General features: G+C 34.1%; 1 protein-coding gene across 1 annotated transcript in view; it reads right to left on the minus strand.

The window, feature by feature from the left end:
- Window positions 1-11,722, minus strand: part of LOC106466999 (ADAMTS-like protein 1) — a 36,272-nt gene extending 24,550 nt beyond the window's left edge. Inside the window, exons 1-9 of the mRNA XM_022395079.1 lie at window positions 11,641-11,722; window positions 10,849-11,079; window positions 9,178-9,322; window positions 8,231-8,360; window positions 7,383-7,584; window positions 6,335-6,488; window positions 5,915-5,999; window positions 5,449-5,579; window positions 4,512-4,727 (exon numbers count right to left, since the gene is read on the minus strand). Coding sequence (XP_022250787.1) covers window positions 4,512-4,727; window positions 5,449-5,579; window positions 5,915-5,999; window positions 6,335-6,488; window positions 7,383-7,584; window positions 8,231-8,360; window positions 9,178-9,322; window positions 10,849-11,079; window positions 11,641-11,646 — 1,300 coding nt within the window. The 5' untranslated portion in view covers window positions 11,647-11,722. The remainder of the gene's footprint in view (window positions 1-4,511; window positions 4,728-5,448; window positions 5,580-5,914; window positions 6,000-6,334; window positions 6,489-7,382; window positions 7,585-8,230; window positions 8,361-9,177; window positions 9,323-10,848; window positions 11,080-11,640) is intronic.
- Window positions 11,723-12,495: the final 773 nt, after the last annotated feature.

Raw genomic sequence — 12,495 nt, forward strand, 5'->3', positions numbered from 1 at the left:
ATTTAGAACCAATTGAAATTAATGTGCCGTTTATTATGAAGAGAAGTTTTTGAACGATGGTCGAGTGTCTACAAGAAATGTGGTTTTAAGAGAACTATTGCAACAATGCAATTGATGGGATTAGAAGATAACCGTGATCAATGAATGCTGGGACAAGGATCGATGCTCATGATAAGCCTTGGTTTCCCGAAGCTAGAAGGCCCTTGATTTTTCTAATATATGTTTACGAGCAGCAAAATCGCAACTGTATGTTGGAAGATTCAAATATGGTAGGCTTATGTTTCCAAGTATTTTTGACGGGATTTTATATTAGTAAAATATGAAATATTCTAGGGACACACACACAGTTTAAGTTTATAAAATGTCCCTCGTTATGCATACCTTAACACACAGTATATATATATATAATATTGGCCTTTGAGCGGTTTTTTACTAGTTTATTACCTGAACAGTTTTGATAACATACGATGAACATGATAAACTTATACGAAACACATAGAAGATCGGTAAGTCAAAATACTGACAAATTTTCCTGTCCGCCCCCCAGTAGCACAGCGGTATGTCTGCGGACTTACAACGCTAGAATCCGGGTTTCGATACCCGTGGTGGGCAGAGCACAGATAGCCCTTTGTGTAGCTTTGTGCTTAATTACAAACAAACAAACAAACAATTTTCCTGTCCTTCTAATGGCACCCTCTGGTGGCTCAGCGATAAACTTCAGAGCTCATAACGCTTAAGATCGGGTTTTGATACCCGCGGTGGGCAGAGTACTGAAAGTCTATTGTGTAGCTTAGCAACAAACAATGATATTTTTAATACAAAACAGAAATAATAATAAATCAACCTCTCAATAAGTTATTGCAAATAAAATAATGTCAGTATATTGTAATTAGAACTGTATATCACGAATGTTCAAGTTTACGAGTTTTAGTGGGATGTGCGGCAACAGTAAATACACTGAATTCATTAAATCACTTTTACCTAAAGTCAGACATCTTGATAATTAGCAAGATTGAGCAATCGTCAAAACACATTTATATTCACAGTAGCTTTTAAATGTAATAAATACTCTGAGGGCCGCATTCAAGAGCGTTTAATATGTTTTATTCCCTGTTGACGAGAGTAACTCGTCGTGCATTTGATACGTCTCATAATACTTTGATTAGGTATCTATATCTGTTTTGGTATTACGATGATATTAATGACAATACTTCGTAATAAACACAACTTGAAAAGTCTCATAGCCATAATTCCATTTTTATTATAAAAACACAAATTTGGGTTCAAACAACTTTTATGGGCTGAAATATGTTATTGTGGGTGTAACGTACTAAGTTGACTTTAAAAAAGAAACAAACGGAAGCTTATGATTAAAGGATGAATATGTACATCAGATTCATTCTGATGATGGCTGGCTTCAGATTAGCAATCACAAGACCCTCGTGAATCATCAGTTTGATTTCATCTTCAGTTCTACTTTCTCAGATTAGCAATCACAGAATTCTCATTCATCATCAATTTGATTTCATCTTCAGTTCTACTTTCTCAGATTAGCAATCACAGAATTCTCATTCATCATCAATTTGATTTCATCTTCAGTTCTACTTTCTCAGATTAGCAATCACAGAATTCTCATTCATCATCAATTTGATTTCATCTTCAGTTCTACCTTCTCAGATTAGCAATCACGAACTCTCATTCATCTTCAGCCACCTGTGCTAGTCATCATTAATTTTCAAGATATTTTAAATCTAATACTCTATTTCAGTGTTTAAACGGGATAAAGAAATAGACTGCACTGCAAATGCTTACAGCTTCAAGGAGAAGTGTTCAAGCATTTGTCTTGTAGTGTTATGTATACGATGTTCAGCTGGAGGTTGTAATAGTGCTTACACTAACCCAACAGGGGATGAAATCTCTTACATTTTCAATATACGAGAAACTTACTTCTTTCTATAAAGAGTTTGCTATTTATACTAAAAAATCATAACAAGTGCTTTCTATAGAAAAGTTCCAAGGAAATATAAAAGCTTTATATATAAGTTTTATACAGGTTTTAAAAACACAAACATTGTGTGTTTGTATTGTAGACTTCATGTTTTATACAGAAAAGTTTCAAGAAAACATAGAAACTATTAACTTTCATACAGACTTTCGAAACATAAACATTGTGTATTTGTGTTGAAATATAGAAAAGTTTCAAGAAGATATAGAAACTATTAACTTTTATAAGGTTTTGGAAATACGAACATTTCGTGTTTGTATTGCAGTGTACATGTTCTATATAGAACATTTTCAAAAAGACATAGAAACTGTTGTTTAATACGGGTTTAAAAAACACGAACACTGGGTTTGTATTCAGTGCACATGTTCTACATAGAACATTTTCAAAGAGATACAGAAACTGTTGTTTAATACAGGGTTTTAAAAACACGAACATTGGGTTTGTATTCAGTGTACATGTTCTCGATAGAACATTTTCAAGGAAAAACAAAAACTGTTGTTTAATACGGGTTTTCAAAACACTAACATTGGGTTTGTACTGCAGTGTTCAGGTGCTGCAACAAGTAAACTTAACTATCATCCATATTCATCACCTCATGATCGTCTAAGTTTTTATAATAAAAGTGATGTTGTATAAAACACTTTGAAATAAGTTTTTATTCTTTGCATCATTATATTAATATAAATAAAATAATTACCCATATCTTTAGATCGTTTATATCAATAGATATTGTTAATAAGGAACTCCAGTTTGTGTTAAAAAACTAAGAATAATTCTCAGCAATATCATCATAACATGAATCAATTTTCTTTATATATGAAATCACTGTTTAGAATCAAAACCATAATAATTGACTGTGCCAAGATTTCAATAAAGAAACCTTATAATCCACTAGTACAACGCATAACATTTTCTACTTATAAAAATAATGCTACATCTGAATGCACTTTTAGCAATATTTCAAAACTATTATTAAGTATGGTAGTACTTAATAGTAGGGATCGACGAGGTTTACAAATACGTGCCGAAAAACGACCTTATTGAATTCCTAAGCAAGAAACCGACCATTCAAAGTATTGGTTACGATATATTATGCGCATATATACTAATAATATGCTAAAAAGATCGCTAACATTTCCGGTATAACAAATCAAAATTTCTAAAACAGCAACTTTATCATCTACTACCTATCTACCTGATCACGTCAGCGGGGTTGTCCCTAGACGACTCAAACTATCACTACAAGATTTCTCCAGCTTATTTTACTGGTCTATGAGTATCCATTTTTGATAATTCGATAAATATATACAGATGTTTTATAAATAGTAAACATATCATGCACTTACTTAAATATATTTCAACCCAATTCAATCCAACAGATGGCGCTACATATCGATGGATAGACACGCGACAGCTTCTAAAGGTAAAGTATATACCTTGTACAGGTATAATAATAATATAAAAAGTAAACAAACAAGAGTATTAAGTAATTGTGAATTTTAAAATGAAGTAGGGATACTGCTTCAAGAGGTAATGAAAAAAGATTTAAAACCACAATCACAAATTTATAAAATTTAATCCGTACTTTGGCAGCTTTATACACTCATCTGTAGGCCAAAGTAAGGATTACATTTTATAAATTCGTGATTGTGGTTTTAATTCTTGTACAAGTTATAGCTATTAGGAATATGGCTATAGTGAAAGTTTATAGAGGTTTTATCCATTCCATGGACATATAAAAACTGAACAAACAAATAGGAAAACAAAAAAAAAATTAACGGAAAGTGGAGATCATTGGTTATTCGTAGAATTGCTATAAGAAGTATCCAAAGCAAAATAAATGCTGCAATTAAAAGTACACGAACAAGTAAAGTGTTACTAGTTAGAGAGATTTTAGTAGGGATTGAAATCATTTTAAAATCTATCCAACTAGTATCACTTTACTTGTTTCTGGACTTTCTATTGCAGCATTTATTTTGTTTTGGATACTTCTGAGAGTAATTATATGAATAACCAACGATCCCTACTTTCCGTTAAAATTTGTATTTTTTTCCTATTTATAAATATAAGTTTGTTTGTTTTTAAGCTAAGCACAAAGCTACGCAATGGGCTATCTGCACTCTGCCCAACATGGGTATCAAAACCAGTTTTCTTACGTTGTAAGTCCGCAGACATACCACCGTGCCACTGGGGAGTAATATATAAATATAGTATCACTGTGTGGGTAAATATCAAAACAAAAATAACTTTACCTTGTATTTGTCTGAAGGAAAAACAAACAAACACGGTTTTGATAATCACTACCTAAAACCATAAATACGGTAGTATGCTACGCTCTTTTATTTCGTTTTGCACGTGATGATAGATTGATTAAATTTGTTGCTAATTTGTTATGAAATTTAAACCACAATACGCGATATGACACAAATTTTAAGAAGCTTAAAGTATATTTAGTGTCAAGACGAAAAAAAAAACGATCCGGAAAGCATGATATATTAAGCTTTACCACCCAAACAGGAAGCGCTACAAGAAGACATTCCAAATCTCTTCCAAAAGTACTTGATCACATGCTCCGATTTGTCTCCTAGCCCTCTTTCTGCTCCACCAGCTTTTTGTTGAATCCATTCTTCAAGATGATTCATTGACGTCCCTCCCTCGGGTGATTTCCGATAGTTGTCACATGGTTGAATGAAGCAAACTTCTTTCCCGGGGGGACGGGGTCCTGTAATGGATCAGACTGACTTGTGGTATTCTTTATTTTAAGGTTTTTCTCTTAAGCGGTAGTCAGAAACAAAGGATGAGAAATGAAAACGTTACTCTTTTAGAAAGATTTTTATTTTTTCAATCTTGGTAATTGAATTGCGTCAATCAGGCTTACACTATTCAAAGAATCGTGTTCTCACGTATTTTTCAACCATGCTCGTTTGTAATTAGTGGTACAAAGTCAGTAGACTCTAAAAACAACGTTTCAAGGTATTTTCCTGGTTATTTCTCGTTAACGACGAATTGTTTATTAAATTAACGATGTACTTCACTAACCACAAGAAAGTATGATCGAAATTAGACAGTTGTTTATCGGGTGATAATACCCGAACATCTTTGTTCCATCTAAGCTAAGTATAAATACTACTGTATAAGTACACTAATTTTCGCATGTTCGTTTATTATTCAACAAAACTAATGCTACTGTTTATCAATTATTAAATGTAATCAAACTTAAGCAACCCTTTAGAAGATTATGTGAATAAATCTTGTACTGGAGTATTGTTGTCCGAAATAAAAATATTTTTATAGGGTTCATAGACTGATTGATTATTGTACAACATTGTTCATACTTTGTTTTCCTAGTATTATTTAATTGGTTGTCTAAAGCAAAAATGTGTTTTCCAACAACAAAAAACAATAACTTATGAACAAGGTGAAACATCAACGTGGGTTTTAACCTGGACATTCGTGATCAGGTAGTGTAGAAGCAGTTTTTGCAAATTCTAAATACATTATACATTCCACAGATCGTCGTTTCGTCCCTTCACCACAGGTGGCGCTACAAGGTTCCCATTCGCCTACCTTGAACCTAGAAAGAGATGGAAATATTTTATTGATATATGAGATCAATAAATCATAAGTGCTAAGGAATAGACGTTTTACTATTATTATTACATAATAATTTCATTAGTTTTACAACAAATAAATTAAAATGTAACAATAATAATAGAACAAATAGACTGATATTTTATTGAAATGTTATTACATCAGCTCATCGCAACTGACTGTACGTCTTATTATTTTGAATATACCATTACTTAATAAAAAGAAGCATTTAATTCAAACTTATTATCAACAGTTTAAGGTTTAGCTGTTGCTTTCGACTGGTCAAATGAATATAACACCACCTGGTGGTAAACTTACTTCGTTTGTGTTTTCGGTCGAGATGATTCATTGGTTTGTGACGATATGGAAACGCCAATCTGACTGCGCGGAAGGTCTTGAGTTTCTTCGCTCCGAGATACAAAAGAACGTGTTAAATTGTAATAATAGTTACTATTATTCCAATACTATAAATCTGTCAATTACACCATTAGTTATTATCACTGTAATAGTACGTTCCAAGGACTATACTAGTATAATGTAAATTGCTAATTGAATCGGTTTTTTTATATATTAATTAAGTATTACTTACGTTTCAGTAGCTACTAAAAAAATCCAGTTGATCTCTGGAAAGTCTTGAAATATTATCTTCAATAACACGATAAAGGCTTAAACAGGTAATCTATCTGTTTAATGTATTTGTGTGATAAATAGTATTTTACTTACGTTCCCATAGATTACCTGGATGTTTAGTAACAGGACAAGGCAGTCGGCTCACACAAGTTCTTCTTAATTCAGGTCGGATGTTTAGTTTACATTCTGAACTTAAATGCCCCTCACTGTTCCGGCAAACTACAGCTCTCTGCTGGTAACCTTGCCCACATGTTACTGAACACTAGGAAAGAGAATTCCGTGATTTTATCTGAACAAACACACACTACCATAAAAATAAGTTTAAATCGTTTTAGGGTTAAGTATTTGTAATTAATACTGCATGATTTTGGTTAAAATTAAAAAACTTTACACAATATTTCTACGGAAAATAATTTTTTTTCTTGTAATTTCACGACTGTATTGCACCATAGCTTAACCCAGCGTTTCCCAAGATGTAGGGCACGCCCCCTATGGGGGCACAAATGATTTCTTGGAGGGGCGCGAGCGATTAGGGTGGAGTCAATAATGCGAATTTAAGCGTTTTGAAATGTTTCTCATCAATGGAAACAGTAAGTAATTACTAAAACACATATAACATTTTAAATGTACGAAATAACCAGTCAAGTGACGAGATATAAGAAAAATGGCACCAAGAAACAATGTTTATCAAAGGGGGGTGAGGTGGATGAGAAAAGTTTGGAAAACGCGGGCTTAACCTATAACTGATTGTCTAAGCCTACATATACTCTGTATTCAGGAGAAAAGTCATCTACACTTTATATGATTCATTAAGTTAGTAAAGTAACCCCAAGCAAGGTTAATCTATTGAAAGATTTTGAATGTTGGAGTTACAAATCATTAACGATCAACGATAAAGTAAAACTTTTAGCATCTAATATTACTAGATCCCAGACAAAGATGCTAACGCTCTTCATTATCGAATCAGTGGTATATAATCTTATTAGTATCAGTTTTTGTAGTTGGATGTGTACCACTATATATGTATAATCTTATAAGTATCAGTTTTTGTAGTTGGATGTGTAACACTATATATGTATAATCTTATAAGTATCAAGTTTTTGTAGTTAAATGTGTACAACTATATGTATAATCTCATATCAAAACATAAACTTACATCAGACCATGGACCTTCAAACCAACGAGGACAGATCCCAGTGTTACAGGGTTGCCGGTCGATAGGCTTAGGTGGAAAACAAAACCCAGGGTTAACCTGCACATTTGTTCTGTTATAAGAATCTCGAACACATTGTACATTGCGGAATTGGAATCCGCCGCCACAGGGGACACTGCAGGGACTCCAGTCCTCGGCAATCCAACTGAAAAAGAATGTACCGATAATTGTAACAGTAAAAGTTTTGTCAATAAAAAAAATCTCTCTTATTAACTGTATTGATTTTCCATTATGCATATTTCTTCCATCGCATTACGTAGATTCCCATAAATTGTTTCTTAATGATCCTGGGAATAAGAAATGGATTTCTAAACCAAACGCGCATCGCGAATCTATAACGGAGGATATATTGATGTACTGCTATTCGGTATCAAATTTTGACCACCCACCTTTTGCTCGCAGACAATTCATTGATTCTGGAAAAATAGTAGGTATGCATCACGAAAAAGCAATTTTGTTCTAGAAGAATCTTTTGAGAATGTCCGTTCACATTTTGTAGGATGTTTAAAAAAAAACAACAGAAACTAAAGCTCAGGAACAAATTATATTTCTTAACCTTGTCTACTCATCAACTAAAAATCCATTGACGTACTGAGTTACTATTAAAAAATGTCCATACTTTAAGGCTACATATAATATTTTGTTAGTTACTTTTATTGTCACTAGACTTCCAGAAACTATTCTGAAAATGCCCGCGTTTCATATCTGTTTTGCTAAAGAAACAGTCATTTATTAAAGATTGAGACATGAAAGTAACATTCGACAGTAAGTAGGTATATACGTGTACGTACAATGCGGGACAACCTTGTGTATTACATAATCGTATTTGTGGTCGGGGTCTTGTGTCAAAGTCGCAGAATCTTTCTGGAAATTCTTTCTGGGTCTCTGTATCCCTGCAAATGGGTCTTGACATCTGATAACCTGAATAAAATATTACAATTATGGATAATCACTTTACGAGTTTCGATACCCGAGGTGAGATAAGCGCAGATAGCCCATTTTATAGCTTTGTGATTAACAACTAACAAACAAATACTATTTCTAATTTGATTTCTGTTTCTTATTCCATAATAAAACGTAATACTATTTAAACATAGTAATTTTTTTACACTTTTAACCTTAGAGTTTATATATTTGTACCTATTGTAACGTTTACACCCGTACAATCACACACTAAACAGATATTTCTTCTAAAAGCGGATACGATTGTAGATGTACATAAAAACTTTGCTTCTCCTTAAACGTGCCTTATACCATGTTAATATTAGTGTCGATGGTTATGAGTTATTATAATTAGTTTAATTATAAGATAAGCAGCAAAAGCTATTCAGCAGTCAGATTATTCTTAGTTTATTAAATTGATTAATATACTTTTCAGCAATCAGATTATTATTAATTTATTAAATTGATTAATATACTTTTCAGCAATCAGATTATTCTTGGTTTATTAAATTGATTAATATAATTTTCAGCAATCAGATTATTATTAGTTTATTAAATTAATTAATATACTTTTCAGCAATCAGATTATTATTAGTTTATTAAACTGATTAATATAGTTTCAAATCGCAAAATGAAACTGACCTTTTCTTTTCACCTCTGTGAAATATGTATGACACTAAGTTTAAATATAAAAAAACACATTAACTATTAGATTAAGCCACACAAGTTACATAAGATATACAACTAGCATTGTTATAACTCATCCAACACGTGTAAATATACAACTAACACTAACCACTACCACATGTCACAGAACAAGGTGAGAAGTCAGTTTCCGACCACTCATAAACAGGATGTTTACAAGTTGTTCCATTTCCTCCACAAATTCCACATTCGTCAATCTTCTTCAGTGAACCAAGCTGAAGATCACATCCAACGGACTGAAATGCAAAGAATATTCAATAAGATCAATATATATGACTATTTCCTTATCCTAAAAAATGATTGGTGGAAAAACTTTTACCTAGCAAAAAAAAAAGAAGAAGAAGAAAAACAAATTACAATAATGCTCTAATCAGATTGCATGCGTTAAAAGTATCCAAAATGTATTCCTTTATTAACGATTAAAAGTTTATATACATAGATTACTACAAAATTATATCAGTTTGTTATAGGTATTTTATCTTTCATTATTAAATAAAAGTTGTGAACTTCAAAGTTTTTGAAATCGTTCAATCTTCGTTTTATTTTAATTCATATCTATAAATCATTACATGATCGCAATCGTATGGAAACAAAGTTTTATGCTTTACTTCCAAGTTTACGTAAAGAATAACGCGCGTTTGGTTTAGTTTGTGTCGAATTTCGCGCAAAGCTACACGAGGGCTAACCCCTAACCGTCCCTACTTTAGGAGTGAAAGACTAGAGGGAAGGCAACTAGCCATCACCACTCTCCGTCAACCCTCATTTACCAATGAATAGTGGGATTGACCGTCACATTATAACGCCCCCACGGCTGAAAGGGCGAGCATGTTTGGTGGGACGGGGATTCTAACCCGCGACCCTCAGATTGCGAGTCAAGCGCCCTAACCACCTGGGCATGCCGGGGCCCACGCGCGTTTGACACGGTTTAAGTCACTTCAGGTGTGTGGTTTGTTTTCGTTCCTCGTTTTTTAACAACCTAGCAGTAACTAGGAAACGAAATAGCGAACGAATGGATAACTAAATCAACAACTTTTGAGCGTTTTTTTTTTTTGATGATTTATCAGGTTTGTCTTTAACCGAAAAAAAAGTTATTTACGTACGATAATCGACTGGAGTGTAAGTATACTAGAATTTCTTGTTTGGGGACCACAGTGAGGCTTCACTACATGTTGAGGCCCGGCATGGCCAGGTGGTTAGGGCGCTCGACTGGCAATCTGCGGGTCGCAGGTTCGAATCCTCCGTCCCACCAAACATGCTCGCCCTTTCAGCCGTGGAGGCATTAAAATGTGACGGTCAATCCCACCATTCGTTGGTAAAAGAGTAGCCCAAGAGTTGGCGGTGGGTGGTGATGACTAGCTGCCTTCTCTCTAGTCTTACACTGCAAAATTAGGGACGGCTAGCGCAGATAGCCTTCGTGTAGCTTTGCGCGAAATCCATAACAATCTACATGTTGATACATCTGTTGACATAAATCATCTTCTATGCCTTTAAATATTGAGCAAACCCCTCACGACAAAAGGAGAACCATTTGCGACACGCTTACTTGCTACATTATTTAGACACAGAGTATATATAATGTAGTAGGTAAGCTTCTATCAATATATATACATCGATCGATCTCTGGTGAGAAGCTCGAAAGGCATTAGTCAAACCTATATCTACTTAATCCTGATGAAAATCTTTTAAGAAAATGTTATATTTTCCACCACCTTTTCACACGTACGTAACAGAACCCTGGTGGAAAGTTAATAAGAGTATTTACCATGCACACCCCTTCCACACACAAATCGAGTGAACCCTTCCGGCAACGAGTGCCATCTTGAACTTTATGGGCTAGTTTTGCGACAAATAAAAAGCTCTTCGCCTGGCATGTTAAACTGCACGGATCTTCCGGATCGTGGAAGGGTCTCCATTTGTAGAGCCGTCCTCGGTAGGGTCTGTTGTTGTAAGCCTTACACTGCATAGCTCGAAAGTCAGACCGGTCCCTGCATGGCTGGAAATAAACAACGAATCTCACCCTTTCACATAGTAATGCACTCGAGAAATGTATAAATAACAAATATATCACACACACATACAGTTGTACACGTGGAATTGTTTTGTACACAACCGATTACATAACCCTTATGTTAACTTTAGCATCTAAAGTTAAAGGGAGGATTAACATTCCCATCGTTGATGATAGTTTAAGACAAGTTTTTGAAAAATCAAAACTAAGGCACGAACTACACTGTGAAAGGACAAGTCTGTGGTCTTGGTTTGTGCGGCGTTTCTTTGTTTTTGGTTTTCCATTCTTAAACAAACATATACGTTGCTATTAGATAGAACGAGTCTCTTTATAATAAGTGTACATAATAAAAGCACTTTCTTAAAGATTCACGATAGCATCAAAATATTTGACTTAAAAGTGACGATTCTGCATTTTCGCTTTTCTAGCACAGACATTTCTGAAGTGAGATATAAGGTTCTAAAGCTGTTGTGTCACCTATTGATCGTGCCCTGGTTTGCCCGAAGGCATAGTGTATTAAAAGTTCAAACACATCTTTTATTTTACCTGCATATTACATATACGATAACGTATCGAATCTCCACGGCATCCCGTTTTCTGTAAACACTGTCGAATTTGGTAGGTGACGCCACCGTCGCAACTCCTTGAGCATATCCCCCAGAGACTCCATTCCGACCAGCCGATTGAAGTATCACTTCTCCTCTGATTGGTCTGTTAGCACCAACATAAAAATAGAACAAACTAACGAATCGAGACATTTATCGATGTAAATTACAAATACGGTTTGTGTAGATTACGAAACAAAAATCATTTTAAATTGGATTTCTGTAAAGGTTTTAACTAAAATTATCCAATGATTGTTCATTAACAATTCTCGAGCAGTTACTGAAACATTTAGCAGCATTAAAAAGAATGATAATAAATAGAAATTTCAAAGTTCGATTGGTCTAGTAGTAAAGAATCCTGAAAATTCTGCGCTGGTTGGAAACAAAATTACTGTATCCGAAAGATAGGAAATTATCATAACATCTGCAGTCCCCAGTGATGTTGATTTAAAATATTGTCTGGGGGGGGGGGGAGGAGGAATGGCTTCCGTCTAACTACTCTGATAATGTAGCCAATGCTATGAAAATAACTTCTGATGGTATTTGTAGCGACTGTTTAACGTAGAACATTCTCCTCACAGTCATTCTAATCATTTTGGATGCCTGGGACAAGAATAAACTGCTGTTTTCCAACGTAACTGAAACTGTATGAACACTCTATTCACTGAGGATAATTGTGTTGTAAGTGATCTAGTGCATTCGCCTTTCCATCGTCCAGCCATTAGATCTTATGAAAATACGATTAATTCCAGGGTTTTTTTGTTTTTTTCGCACGTCTCAAGATTTTTTATAATCC

Source organism: Limulus polyphemus, unplaced genomic scaffold (genome assembly GCF_000517525.1).
Source record: "Limulus polyphemus unplaced genomic scaffold, Limulus_polyphemus-2.1.2 Scaffold2454, whole genome shotgun sequence".
In the NCBI taxonomy this organism is placed as follows: domain Eukaryota; kingdom Metazoa; phylum Arthropoda; class Merostomata; order Xiphosura; family Limulidae; genus Limulus; species Limulus polyphemus.